The sequence below is a fragment of the Haemaphysalis longicornis genome, unplaced genomic scaffold (assembly GCF_048455015.1).
Source record: "Haemaphysalis longicornis isolate Haplotype H1 unplaced genomic scaffold, Haemaphysalis longicornis Haplotype H1 scaffold_1, whole genome shotgun sequence".
NCBI lineage: Eukaryota > Metazoa > Arthropoda > Arachnida > Ixodida > Ixodidae > Haemaphysalis > Haemaphysalis longicornis.
Genome location: NW_027526203.1, coordinates 452,422,112 through 452,436,862, shown reverse-complemented (window position 1 = coordinate 452,436,862; position 14,751 = coordinate 452,422,112). Strand labels below are relative to the sequence as shown.

The following is a 14,751-nucleotide window of genomic DNA, read 5'->3' as shown; positions in this document are numbered from 1 at the left end:
CTTCATTTATACGCCATCCAAAGCAGCTTTTATTGAAATCGATACCGTTTCTCCTAGCTCAGAACTGATCTTGACCGGGTTCGAGCGCGTCCTTTCTTTGACTACCGTCCCATCTCATATTCAACGCAGCTTATGCTCATTGGTGCGACTCCAAGGCTGGCGGGGATCTTTTTCATTGTCAACCTACGCCGTTTCCACTTTTTAACCCGCTTTTAGTATGCTATAGAAACTCTCTTCGCTATTTAAATATTTTGGCTTCACGCATCCGCATGTGCTCATTGTTTTGATACCTTTTTTGGCGCCCGTGCTCATTAGCAGCAGGAGTTTTTTTTATTCTCCACAGTACTCCCATAGCAACTTCGTTTTACGTAATTTTGTTAAACCTATCTATAAAATAATGTTCGTACGGCGTCGTGCGAACATTCCAAGGACTCGTCTTGCAGAACCAAGGAAGGGTACGCAGTACGCGATTCGGAATGAGAGATATACGACATTGGACACGTGCTCCGGCCACTTTCAACGGGAGGCTCACCGTGCCTTCCACGGGCAAGCGGTGACTGATGAAACACGCCGGCGTTCGGAACCCAGGTGGACGCGACAGGGGAAAGATGCGGCCTTCCTTTTAGCAAGCGTTTCTCGAGGTCAAGGTGGTTAATTACAGTTGGGGCCAGATTGGCGCCGGGTTGCCGGCGCCGGCTTGCCACATATGTCTTCCGTTGCGCTGCGTTCCGTTAGCGCCGTTTTTATTTCCCTTGGGAGAAATGGTGACTACAGGCGTGGGAAAAATAACCGGGCGTTTTACCTGGGATAGGAGCGTGCAGCCTATGTGGAGACGTGGGCCGGAAGGGTATAGAATTTTCTTTGGAAGTGGCCCGTGCACATTTAGCCATTGAAGCTTCTTTAAGCCTGCACCGCGGTCAAGCATCCGTCTCGTCTTGTCACGACACCCGCAAAACACGGTTTTTGCAACTGAAGTTCGGTACTAACGTCTTACGATTGCCAAAGCACTGAAGTGGAGTCGATTGACTTCTCTTTCACAGAATGTAAGGTATTCCTCACCCCTGTGAAAAATCTATTGGCGAAGGAAAATTAATTCATCAGTTGGAAAGCTAAGCCAGCAGTCTGGCCGCGAGCTTGTCTTTTCAGTGCGGATGACGGGGTCGCAATAGCGAAACACGCAAAAATGCGTAGAAGCCTCGGTTGGCGGTATGATCACGGGATCTTGTGCCGATCACCATGCCGAATCAATGACACACAGGCTATGGTAGGCCGTGACGCATTGGCTGCACACTGCGACGGTCCGAGAATGTTCCTGCGCTTGATGATGCATGCGTCAGAACACGCACACAATATCACCTTCATAGTTAGCCTCACCGCGAAATGAGGGAGCACATATAGAACATGTGCAATGTTTTCGCACACACTTCATGTCTCGAAAAAAAAGGAGATATCCGACGAATCTCACAGAGACGTCCTCATGTGAACCCAAAGTTGAGCCTCAAACGGTGTAAAATGGTGTCACGCCACTTGCATAGGCCGTGCGGCATCCTGAAAACGCAGCCAGGATCAGTAGCGTATAGTGGTGGTGCGTTTTTGCGGCATCAGGTCATATAGACAGTTCTGACCGCTGCATCTTTCAATCTTTCAAGTTACTGCATCTTTCAAGCTTTACTGCTGCATTTTTGAGGGGTACAGAAACCCTCCAGGAATGTCCTCCTCCTGGGGGCCTCCCGTGAGAAATCCGTCTAAACTTGCCATCAGTGCGCAGCCACAATGCTTAGAGGGAAAATTTTAATAAGGCTTTTGTATTCCTCCATCTTTACCAGCGATAAACGGCTGTATCCATGCACATGCTTCTGGAGTGGTCCTAAAAAGTCGTCCACTGTCCGCTGCAAACCATAAATGACATATTTCAAGAATTCCGGTAATGGTTCAGCCAATACACAAGATATATGCTCGACATTATTTGCGTACAGCTTTATTTTGTTGCTATTTACATTTTTAACGCGCAGAACACCACAAGAATGGGAAAGAATACATTCTTTACTTATAGCTAACCTACAGAAGCTAATCTAAGCATAAATTGCTGTTTTATAAAGAGCGAGAAAGGGAAGTACGCGCCCTTAAGTACCTTAAGACAATGCGAAAGAAGCATCAATGATAACTAAGGCAGCGCTTCAAGAAGCAATGGACAGCCGAAATACGCGACAAATACGAGTAACCAAGGACGCCAGTTTCCTGTAGCGTGAAAACAGGGGTAAAATGATTGTAGCTTTAATTTATATCCTACAATGTTCCACGATATGAAAAAAATATATAAAAGTGTTTACCTGTATTATCACATTTTTGTTGTCGGGTGTATGTGAGTTGATTCTATTGTGTATGCTTCCTTTATCATCGCTTTGTGGTAACCTAATATACGTAATGAGTACATTTACCGCAATTTACCATATATGCCCACCTGTTTTCATACTTCAGAGTCTCTTAAGTATTTATGCATAATCAGGCCACATAATGTGCATTTAAAAACGGATAATAACTAGTAATGAATGGTTTCATTTCCTTGTGGTACTCCTGAAGCCACGGTGATATTTGAGGGAAAAAGGACTCTATGCAAAAGTATAGGTTTCATCGATCAACAAGATTCAGACACAAAATTTGTACTCGCACGATATTTAACAGGGACAAATTTCCAAAGATAAAGCGTGCTGCCTCAAATCCATTTTTTATGGGAACACCGAAGTATACAGTTCACCTGGCTCCCCGTATACCGTAGCAATTCTTCAATTGATCAAAATAAATTTTTCTGTGCCTTATTTTTGGATGTATCAAAAGCGTTTGATTCTGTCAGTCATCAAGTATTATTGGACAAACTATTTCATTAGGGATTTAGAGGGTCGTTTTTGTCCCCATTAACTAATTATCTCTCTAACCGTTGGCAGGTTATTGTTATCGATAAAGTCAAAAGCAATCCGCAGAATTTAACTACAGGTGTCCCTCAGGGTTCCATTTTGGCTACCATTCTTTTTAATATTTATGTCAACGATTTGGGCAATGTATGCTCTCACTGCCGCGTATTTAAATAAGTAGATGATAGGTTATTACTAGCTCGACACCTTGATTTTAAAAAGGTAGTCCCACACCTACAGCATGGCACTGAAAAAAATATAGATTGGTTCAGTAGCAATGCAATAACGGTCAATCATAAAGAGACGCAGTTGGTTTATTTTCACAGTCCGCTGAAACTGATCCCGCATGCTTCGCCTGTATTTCTGCATGACTCGAACAGCATAGACTGCGCCTGCTCCCCCATAGTACCTGCATCAACTGTGAAGTACTTAGGCGTACTTTTTGATTGTGACCTGTCCTGGAACAGCCATGCTACATTTATTTGTGCACAGCTTCGAAAAGTGTCCTGTCTGTTATGCTCTGTAAAATCCCTCTGCCCGGTACATGTGCGCAAACAAATTGCTCGAGAATTGGCTTACAGTGTTGTGCGATATGGCTTATGTTGCCTTTATTTTTGTTCATAGTTTTGGAAAAACAAGATTGACGCCCTCCTCAAATCTATACTAAAGTCTGTTCTTTATGGCGTGCAGTGTTATACGAGTGTGGGCATTTTCCGCTTTTCCCGTATGCCTAACTTCTCGCAACATTTCAAGCAGACTGTTGTGCTGAATTATGTTTGGACTAAGGAGTTTTGCTCAGCCTATGTTCCTGTACGCGAACTTCGCCCATGGTTCCACTTTTATGTACCTTGGGGTTCCCACTAGATATGGCGAACGTCTTCGCATTTACTATGTCCCTTCGCTTCTAAACACTTTACCGGATGAAGTCTTTTCGTTAAGCAGCCGTAAACAAATAAAGTCTGCACTGTTTGAATTGTACAACTTATACCGTCAAAAAGTAAATTGTATCCATCACGGCAAGCTTTTATGTAAGGGTGTTGTCAGCTGCTGGGCACTGCCCCAAAAGCCTCTGTGGCTTTGGCAGGCCCGCATGTGTATTTTGCATTTTTTTTACAATAAAGAATTATTATTATTATTATTATTATTATTATTATTATTATTATTATTATTATTATTATTATTATTATTATTATTATTATTATTATTATTATTATTATATTATTATTATTATAAAAACGCGTTCATTGGCAAGTGAATGCATGTCATCTTTGATGTTCCCTTGCTGACTTTTAACTCTTTCCAGAGGTTCGGAGGCGCATGTTCTACGCAAGGTGGCGGCAACGATGTCCACGTCGGAATCTACAAGGTACGGCCGATAAGCTCGGCGCCCTTTAGTCACCAAATAATTGCGTATTTCAACTGGACCAATGTCGCCAACCAATCACCTTAGCATAATTTTTAGGAAAGCATGACATACTTCTCTGCTTTAATGCGTACGTAATTTTATTCACTGCACCGGATGGTGTTGGGTCGACTCCGAAAAACACAAGGAGACGTGGGATATTCATCCACTGTGTGGTAGCACAACCCACATGAAAACGAACGGTTCCAGGGAGATTAAACGCTGTTTCCGTGTTGAAAGAGCTCTTCAAGCAAAAACGTCGCAGCAAGTTTTGATTTCTGGCTTAGCACCTTTAGTTGCACGCAGTGTACTGCAAGTAATTTAAACCGCGGTTTCAGCGCCAAAGTTACACCTAAACTATGAAGCGGGCAATAGCGAATGGTCAAGGACTAATATAGAGCATTTATGAACATAGAACGCGCGTCGAAATATCGTACGTACGGCAGTTTTGTCAAGTTAATATACTCCTGGTGCCCGAAATAAAATTACGCCTGTACATCCATGCGCTTGTCACCAAATCCTTCCTCTATGACAGAATCTCGATGTACCAACCACCTTGCCGTACCAGGTGAGGTACAAAACCAATAGGATACTGTTAGGCCACAGTGCTGATCCGCATATATGGTGACGGGTCCGTGTGCCTGCTGTGGTGGCTGTACTTCTCATCACACCCGCTTCAACGTAGAAATATAGCAATCGTAACACGATAGGAGCAGTTTTCATCCGGCCTCTCCCCCAGCCTCCTCAATTCATACCCCCGTAGTTGCCTTACTTCATAAAAGTGATAAATCTACGCGCTGGAAAGGTGGTTCGGTAAGCCTGTGTGAGCGGATGCGTGAGTGGATGCAGATGTATGAGCGCTCACAAGGGCACCTGCATTACAAGTGTGGAAGGGCTCAGTTATCTTCCTGATGATGTGCTTTTCCCCGGGGCTTCTCCTCCAAGCCGCGCTGAGGATCTGACCCCGGGTATCCTCAACCGACAAACTCAGCCTCCGATACAAAACTGTACATTTATTTACAGCCCGGCGGGCGGCTAAAAAACAGTGCTCGGGCGGAGCTCGAAGACGACGGGCCGAGCTCTCCTGCGCCCGGACCGCGTCTCTCCTGTCTCATCTTCCCTTCCTCCTGCCGCTGAGGGCTGGGGAAGAAGGAAAAGCCAGTCGTCTTCGTCGGTGGCCATCCCATGTGGTGGCGTTTAGGACATCCGATGCGAGAAGGCGCGGCTTTTGGCGGAATGCGCGGTGTTCGAAAGCGCCGCGCAACACGTGCTTTCCATTTCCGCACTGCTCGCCCCCGGGCCCGCGCCAGTTCGTGCGTCGAAGCGCCCGACACCTCCACCACCACTGTGAAACATAACTTCAGGAATGTTTCACACACGAAACACACACCACACACACTTTTGGCATGTGCACCATCGTTCCTTCAGTTGACGACACAATCAGCACGGCCAGTGCCCCATGACCCTGGCTGCAGGTCACCATGACAAAATAGCCACAACCTCATCTAGCTCATTCAGAGCGAGCGGCCTTTAGCAGGTGGTACGCACTGGCCGTCGTCATCCGAAAACACCCTTGCCATGCGGCGCACCCCCTCACACAACAGCATCAGGGGCCCCTCTCCTCCTCGCTTCCTCGCTCGAGTAGGGACCGCTGCCGGCTCGTCTGCATGCGTTGCAGCCACGCTGCACTCAGGTGAAGCTGACTGACGCAACAGTATCGGGAACCCCTCTCCTCATCGCTTTCTCGCTCGAGGAGGAACCGCTGCTGGCTGGTTGTTCTGCGTTGCAGCCAAGCTGCACTGAGGTGAAGCTGACTGACGCTTTCGCCTCTTTCTAGGCGAACCCTCAGGTTCGGCCGCTTCTGCGCTCGGAGCGCCGTGCTCCACTACGCACCGCTGGTCAGCGTAAGCAGCAGAGGGCTGCCTCATGGTCACATTAACGCTGCCATTGGCTGCCTCTTCAGCTATGCCTGCAGTCCTACCTGGAACTACCGGCGGCTGCATTATATATGCAGCCGTACCCTTATTTACACTTTCCTCTGTCAATTCGCTCGAGTTTCCCATGGCAATCACATTTTCGCGACATGACATCTGGGTATCTCGAGAAACACAAGATGCAATGTGCGTGACACCAACTGCATCCTCGCGCGATTCCCGTTCTGCTGCATTCTGCAAAGCAACGGGCTGCTCGCCCACGCTCCCAGAATGTTCTCCGTCTCCGCACGGTGCGCCGACGGGCTCACGCTCAACTGAAGCCAGCCCCAGCCCCTTCAGAACGGCCGATCTGAGAACTGCATAGTTCTTCCGCTCCTTTCTGTGCGAACCCTCGCGTTCGGCCGTTAGAATCACCGCGTGCGCGCGAAGCGCCGTTCTCCACCACACACCGCTGTGTGGCGCAATGATTGGAGAAGGGCCCATCGGTCACATGAATGTGAACATGCGACGAAGCTGAGGCTGTTTCTTTTGCTATCAGCTTTGTCACGGGCATGCGCACACTCTGATTCACCTTTGACTGCCTGTCATCTCCCAATGCAGCCTCGCGCGAAACATCTTCCTTCACCTCCATCTTCATTTCGGGAAAGTTTTCTACGTGGGATGCTTCACTATCCTGCTCCCCGGTTGCAGGAAAACTGAACGCCCACGAAGGAATGCGCGCCACTATCCTCTCTTCGCGTGTCCCGAGTGACTCTGATCGTGGCGGATCCCGCGAAACAGGAGGACTACGCGCACCCAGTGAATGGGTTCCACCCCGCACATCTTTCGGCGTACTGGCGCACCCCAGTCCATTCTCTCCCTCAGTGCTGAACATTACTGGTTGAGCAATCGGTGAGGCAGAAACATTGTTAGCTCTCTTAAAGAGTTCACTCTTGGAACGTTCCGCCGCTAACTCTGCCTCAGCGATTCTCAATTTCGCCTGCAATAGCGCCTTCTGCTCAGCGAACGACATGGCTGACCTAATCCTGACGCTTGCTGCCTCGTCAGCCCTCACACTCAGATCCATCTCACCATGCCTAGCTAACCGGCTCCCATTATCTCAGGGCTGCTCATGATGCACCCCCTACATTTCATGGTGAGCCACGCACCCAAGATCAAGAGAGGCACTGACCTGGATAGCTCGGTGCCTGTAGAGATGCCGCACCGGTGCAGATGGGGTATCCATTTAGGCGCGGCTCCGTCAGCCGAGGTGTCCGCCAAACAATGGCCAGCTGACTTCTCGCCTGCCGACAGCTCGCTGCTCCTGCCGCTTCTCCTTCAGTGGGCTGCTGATGCCTCCACTGACCGCTGGTCAAGCTGCTTATCCGCTGCTCAGCAGGCCGCAGAGATTGCCTAGATCTCCGTTGAGAAGTCCGCTGACGGCCGGTCGAGCCGCTTCTCCGCCAGGCTGGCGAGCTCGCTGCTCCCGCCGATCTCGTTCAGCAGACCGCGATTTCTCCGCCTGCTCCGTCCGTCGAGGGCCCGTCTTGCCCGTTGGCTGGCTGAGTCGTCGCTGTTGAAGATCGTGCCGACTGCGCCAGTTATCTTCGTCGATGATGTTCTTTTCCCCGGGGCTTCTCCTCCAAGCCGCAGCAGCGCTGAGGATCTGACCCCGGGTATCCTCAACCGACAAACTCAGCCTCCGATACAAAACTGTACATTTATTTACAGCCCGGCGGGCGGCTAAAAAACAGTGCTCGGGCGGAGCTCGAAGACGACGGGCCGAGCTCTCCTGCGCCCGGACCGCGTCTCTCCTGTCTCATCTTCCCTTCCTCCTGCCGCTGAGGTCCGGGGAAAAAGGAAAAGCCAGTCGTCTTCGTCGGTGGCCATCCCATGTGGTGGCGGTTAGGACATCCGGTTCGAGCAGGCGCGGCTTTTGGTGGAATGCGCGGTGTTCGAAAGCGCCGCGCAACACGTGCTTTCCATTTCCGCGCTGCTCGCCCCCGGGCCCGCGCCAGTTCGTGCGTCGAAGCGTCCGACAGGCTCCAATACAGTGTATAAATAGAACAAAGTAAGCAAGCAGTGCCCATGTGTGCGTGCGTGTACGCGCACACACATATGCAACCAAAGACGACAGGGGGAGGAAAAGACAGAAAACTCGGTGTAAGGTGATATAATGAAATTTAGGGGCAAACAACTCATGCTGGTCGTGCAGGATAGGGGCTTATGAAATATTTAAACTGCACCTAAATTGCCTGACGATGAAAAGATAAAGGCTCACCCAGGTAGTTTCGCGTAACTTGGACGAATAATTAGAAACGAATAATGCTGGATGTAGTTGACAAAAACAAAGCGACAAATATTCCTTTACGGTTGCTTGAACCTCTTATACTGATTTTTACATTCTGGTAATTAAGTCACTGTCAAAGTATGACAGTTACTCTTAAGCACCCTGAATGTGGGCGTGCGCGTGCAGGTGTGAGTATGTGCAGACCTACATCTGTTTTCACGTAGTCGGTTCTCACCATTTCTTAGAGAAAAAAAGTGTGTCACTCTGCAAGTCTTCATGTTTCGTCTCCTCAAGAAGGACATATGCCGTCCCAGGCATCAAACCAGCGCCTTCTTGCGCAGAAGCATAATCCTTAGCGACTACACGAAAACGCCGGTTATAATACTGCGTCGCTGCTCCAGTTTCCTATGTGAGGGTATAGTTGCGACACGGTTCAGTCACAAAGGTTTCGTGCGTTCAAGGTTACGAGATCACTGCAAATATAAAACACGCCCAGAGCAGACCATGTTTTCGAGCGATTGAAAGAACACCAAGGGAGCGTACACCACGTGTCTACGTTATTGTCGTTGCTCCGAGTAACCTTTCAGACATTTAACGAATAAAAGAGCGAATGGTACAGTGCAGGAACTTCCTTTTATTCCCACTGCGAAAAGCGACTGCTAGGGAACATTTGCCCGGTCTATTGTTTCGTGCCAAGTCGGCCGCTCGCCTGACGCCGGCGATAACTGGAAGCTTGCGCAAAGAGGGAAGTGCTTTTGTCCGCGCAAATACGACAGAGAGATGCGCTTTTGTTTCCGGTTAAGCTCTGACATGCTAATCCTTTCGCCCAGTGCCTAAGCGTCTGTGGCGCAGACAATGCTCGCAACGGCTTGTATACCGCGACAAAGCGTCACGAAGGAGCGAAATTCGCTTAACTGTCATTTGTGGAAGCATGCGTGCGCCTCACAGGCGGATTGTGCTGCAACTTTATAACTCAAATGACTAGTTTCAGCGCACATTGGCGTACGGCGTAAAGCGTGCGTGTTACAGAGCACAGAGCACAAATTGGCGTAGTTGCTGCTCGTAGGAGTTGTACATCTTTTCTGTTTAGGAAATTTATAGCCGACCTAATTTCCATCTATAAAAACGAGCATGTGCAAGAGCTTAGGCACTGCAGACCTATTTGCATACTTCCTGTCACATAAAGTTGTTTGCAAAAGTGGCATTCTACATTTTTATAAACCTAACGAACAGATTGAATTTTGGATTTGGGAATTTTGGATTTTTGGATTTTGGAATTTTAGATTTTTGGATTTTGGATTTCAGAATTTGGATTTTTGGATTTTTGGATTTTGGATTTTGGAATATTGAAATTTAGAGCACATTCATGCCATACAAGGCGGTAATCTATAAATCCGCAGAACATAACAATCCTTTGTAACATGGTCTTTTTATTCTATGCAAAAGTATTTCATTCTATTGAAACCGGCGCAGTGATTAAAGTATTGCAAGGTCATGAAGTTGAAGACACTTACATAAGGCTCTTTCTGGAGTAGCAAGCTAGGCGCCTTGGCCAGGCTAACCTCACCAGTATCATTAAAATACTGTTCTCTCTCTCTATAAGGCTCTTGGAGGCTATGTATAGTGACGCCATAACCCTTCATATTAAGAGTGAGAAGGTCCCTAATAGAAAAGCCGTTAGACAAGGATACTCCACCTGTTCTAAATTAATTACAGCCTGTCTTGGAGGAGTACTTAAGAAGGATTTTTTTTATTAATCAAGGATATAAGTAAACAGATAATATTTTAGGCACTTCAGATTTGTGAACGACATCGTCTTTTTCATTCAATCTGGACAAGACCAGCAAAGAATGGTCCAGGAGCTGCATTCAGGAATCTCAGCAGTAGACTTCAATAAATATATGTAAAAATAAAAAAAATACAATTAGTCAACTGTCAAGCACTGACGCAGACCGTCAGGCAATGCAATGAAATAATGCAAAAGGGAGATACATATCGGACGTATTCAAGAATAGCAAAAACAGGGCAAAGGAAGGGACAAGGAAGAACAACAGGATGCAGCGCTTCGTCCGGTTGTTCTTCCTTGTCCCGTCCGTTGCGCTGTTTCTGCTATTCTTTAATATGTACCGACAAGCCCAAATTTTTACCTTGTTGACATATCGGACCAATGAACTGTGCCAATCAAAACGAAAATAAATGAATGCGGAGGAGAATTTGCAAGTACGAGATGGGGGACTTTCATTAAGCCTTCTCAACTAATTAACAGTACAGGTTACCTGTTTCACGGGGAATAATGATATAATACTCAGGAGAACTCCCAGTGATAATCACAGAAACTTCGGATCTTACGTACGGAGTTTAGGGATGATTCTATATACAAAGATCAAGCCCCAAAGGTGTAGGCCCGTTTGTAACATGGCGTTTTGTCGTGAGCTGATTCGTAATAGGCCGTTTGTTCACTTCGGAATATTCAGCATAAGACAATTCGTCACATAATAACAGCACGGTAAGGAATTGCGCTAGGTGGCTTTGCCTTATTCTTGACTACGGTATAGATTACAAACTACACAAATGACAGGAGAAATGGACGGTTGACTTCGCCCGTTTATCCTCTCTATAGTGTGTACGTTGTAGCAAAAAGCGCAGTCAACAAGTCACATAATAAAGTTCGTCATAACGGCATGATCATACATTTGCAGTTCCTCTTTGTCTCGCTTTTTTTTTTTGGGGGGGGGGGGGGGGCAGGAGTCCGAGCGTCGACATGAGTATACGGCAAGCTACGAGCGACGATCCAAAGTATCAAATTCCGTTACCCTGCGCTGACGGGCTACGGATATTTCACCGAACGCCCCGTTATTGACCGCTGCTTTATGGAATGCCGTTTTTTTTTTCCTTGAAAGTTTCAGTGAAAAGATTTTGTTGGAAGGTGCTTAGCAAGGCATTTACACTGTTATTCCTGTATATATCCACTCAGTTATTTATGTGCAAATTCCTGGTCATTCCTTTCTTGTAAAACTTGCAAAAAATATTTCCCTTTAACCTCATTCAAAAGAAAAAACGCAGTATACCAACAGCATAAACTACGCTCGTGTAGTCTATATCTCCCCCTATCAACCGGTTTTACTCTTTCTTTCAGCCCCGTACGTAACCACGTGCGTCCCACCCACTCAATTTCAGTTATTGTTCCTCAGCCGACGTTTTTACAGGGCAAACACTTGATATTTATTTAATTATCGGCACCATTCATTTTTTGAGCAGATTGAGCCCTCGATCCATATTCGTGGTCACTAAATTTTGCATATTCTTTAGAGCGGTGTTTCCGTTTGAAAACAGAATGTGCAGCCATGGAAGCCGACGCCCTTGACTCCCTGACAAGCGGCTCACAAGGGTTTTCTGAACATTCCGTTCTTTTTAAGCCTTCAAGGGGCAGTAAATCCACCCCAAGACACATCACAATCGATGGAAGCGGTGGGTGATGGTACCAAAGCATATATGTATCATCAAAGGCCGAGTTCTTCTGTCTGCGGAAATATCTGCGTAATATGCAGAGTATTTTTTTTTTTCGAAATGAGCCAAATCCAGAAACCGAAACTAAATCAGATAAGACTGTAGTGACAAGAAAAACTCGGCAACCTTCTTCTAGAAGACAGGTTGCAACAAAATAGGTCATATAAACCCCGCAAACGTGTACGCAGATCGTTTTTCCGATCAAAAATGAGCCAGATCAAAAATGGCACTGATCAAAATGCGCCCAATCCATTTTTCCTGTGGGAGTGTGCTGCTCTTTCGACATCGTATAAATAACATGGCAGCCTCCTTGTGAGTTCCCGCCTGACAGCTCGGACAGTCAGGCGCGATGAATTCATTATTTAAGATATTAGTAAACAATTAAATAAATATTTAAAACAATTTATTGACTAATTATTTTTATTAGTAGTGGCCGTAGACGTCCGCTGATGGACATGTAAAACATATCTCATAATAGCTTTGACAGCGTTGCATTTCGGTCCCGTAACAAAGTTTCGCTGTTTTCTCAAATTCCGTTTGGGAGAGTTTCACTCTTTTCGAAAAAAAGAAAAAATACCTCCTCATATCTTAACCGGCAAAGGTCTCCTGCTTTGTGGGAAGCCAAATGTGATACATAGCCAGTCAGCCTGTCCAAGCCCTTCTTTGGAGACGTGTTCAAGTAGCCGTGCTTCGGAAAACAAAGAGCTGGGTTCTGAGGAGGAAAAAAACTTTTTTTGTTTTGCTTGAACGATATTGCGGGTGGTTGTTGGGATGTAGAGCTTACTCTGGAGAATGCTGGCTAACCTTCGCGACAGCCTGCTAAAATACGTACCTCATTCCAATATAGCTTTCAGTGTCCCACTTACAAATTTTCATTTGTTCACGAAATACACCCACTCACAAGTTAGGGGACGGGGTATTTCATGCTGTGGGATGAAAATTTTGTAATATAGAAAATTCACATATGCGGCTACCAATCAGTTAACTAACCCTGAATGAACTAAATTCAAAATAATACAAGGAAGAGAAGCGCCTGGAATAAAACAGCACACCCATCACAAACCCAAAATTTGAGATATCAAAATCTGCCAAAAACATGCTCAAACATCTGTGAAAAAGTTTCGTACTGATGAAAAGAAGTGATGCAATTTAAGGGATGAAACAATCACATATCCCTCCCTTTTACCTTCTGGGAAAACATAATACCTTAAGGAAAAGTGAAATGACTGCAAAAATAATAAACGAAAAACAGTCGTGAAAACCAGAGGACACATTTCTTTCAAACGCGCACACGGGATTCGACAAATCACTGGTCTGGTAAAACGGCGTTCGTTAGAACAGCGGTCGATAAAAATGACCCAGTTTCAAAAGTAGGAAGAAATGAATCCAGTGAAATTACTACTGCTCTTCAATATCCAATTGCTAGAACTACTAATATGGGATACATGATTGCCGGGAAAATTCCGTATGACACACTACATTGTGCTTGAATCGCATCGCTTGTAATCCTGCCACTTCTCGGTTATGTGTCGGGCGTGCGCGATAAAGCGGTTCCGCGAGGCCTGTTACGCACACAGACTCTTTCAAATAACGTTGATGTCGAAGGAAACACTAAACGATCAATTACTTACTGCGAAGGAAAATTGGACATCCACCTGAAATTAGACATCCACCTGCTCTAAGGCGGCTCCGTCTGGACCTGCCGACCATCAGATATTGGCTGGGCCATGCCATGACGTAAGGCCTCGGTAGGCCGACCTTCGTCACCGTTGCTACGACGCGGTTGCCACTGGCTTCCTAAGAGCGTGAAAAACAAAACAAAAAACACGTGACTTTTTCCACGCGTTTCCCAATGCACCGGTGGCCACCGGCCTTTCCCAACTTTCTTACACCACGCCACACATCGCGGAGATGGCGTATCCTTTTTTCCTTCTTGAATTAAAGCAAGGGAGGTGCTGCCACCTACGAGAAGTAATAGAGAACACCGGTGCAATTCCCCAGCATGGGGGCTGACAGCCGGACACGCCTCGCAGTCGATTGCTCCAGCTAAACTCGGACATTTGCCGCTGGTTGTCATCTGTGGACATATACTGACAGTAAAAAAAAAAGCGACAGCTTTCGCGTTCACCCGCATACGTCTTCTGGCGGTGCTTGTAAGACTGCACGAAACGTTTCACTAAAATCCGAACTGAAATAAATCTAACAACCAGTTGTGGTGAGGGAACCTGCTCAGTGATGTTTAGCGCTGAAGTTCGTATCTCTTGAAAAACGCGTCCCAGAAAAAGTTCCCCCATAAATTCATTTTACATTCACGCACGTCTTGATTACTGTTTGTTTTAGAAAAAAGAAAAACTACACCAATCTCATTTCACCACTCACGATTTGTGATGTCCCGAATCGTATAGTGCGGGAAAGTGTACTGGGCAGCGCTACCTCTTTTCAGGCTTTTGGAATTTTCTCCGTCGATAAACAACTGCTGCTGCCGCCAGTAGTATATTTGTACTCACGACCAGAGACTCCGGAACCGGGGGGAAGGGGGGAGCTACCCCCCCCCCCCCCCCTTCCGATCGTTTACGCTGAAATGAATTTTTTGACAAGAGCTGTAGCTAAGTTTTCAAACTGGTGGTTGTGTGGTCCAATGATTTCCAAAAGGCCGATGATTGATTGGACGTACCGCGGTGGCCCGATGGCAGGTTAGAAGCCCCAAATTAATTCACGCCACTCAACATG

The 14,751-nt window shown here is 46.6% G+C and overlaps 1 protein-coding gene across 1 annotated transcript in view; it reads left to right on the top strand.

Annotated features, from left to right (window-relative positions):
- Positions 1-14,751, top strand: part of LOC144156049 (atrial natriuretic peptide receptor 1-like) — a 116,331-nt gene that overhangs the window by 39,376 nt on the left and 62,204 nt on the right. Inside the window, exon 10 of the mRNA XM_077687829.1 lies at positions 4,213-4,275. Coding sequence (XP_077543955.1) covers positions 4,213-4,275 — 63 coding nt within the window. The remainder of the gene's footprint in view (positions 1-4,212; positions 4,276-14,751) is intronic.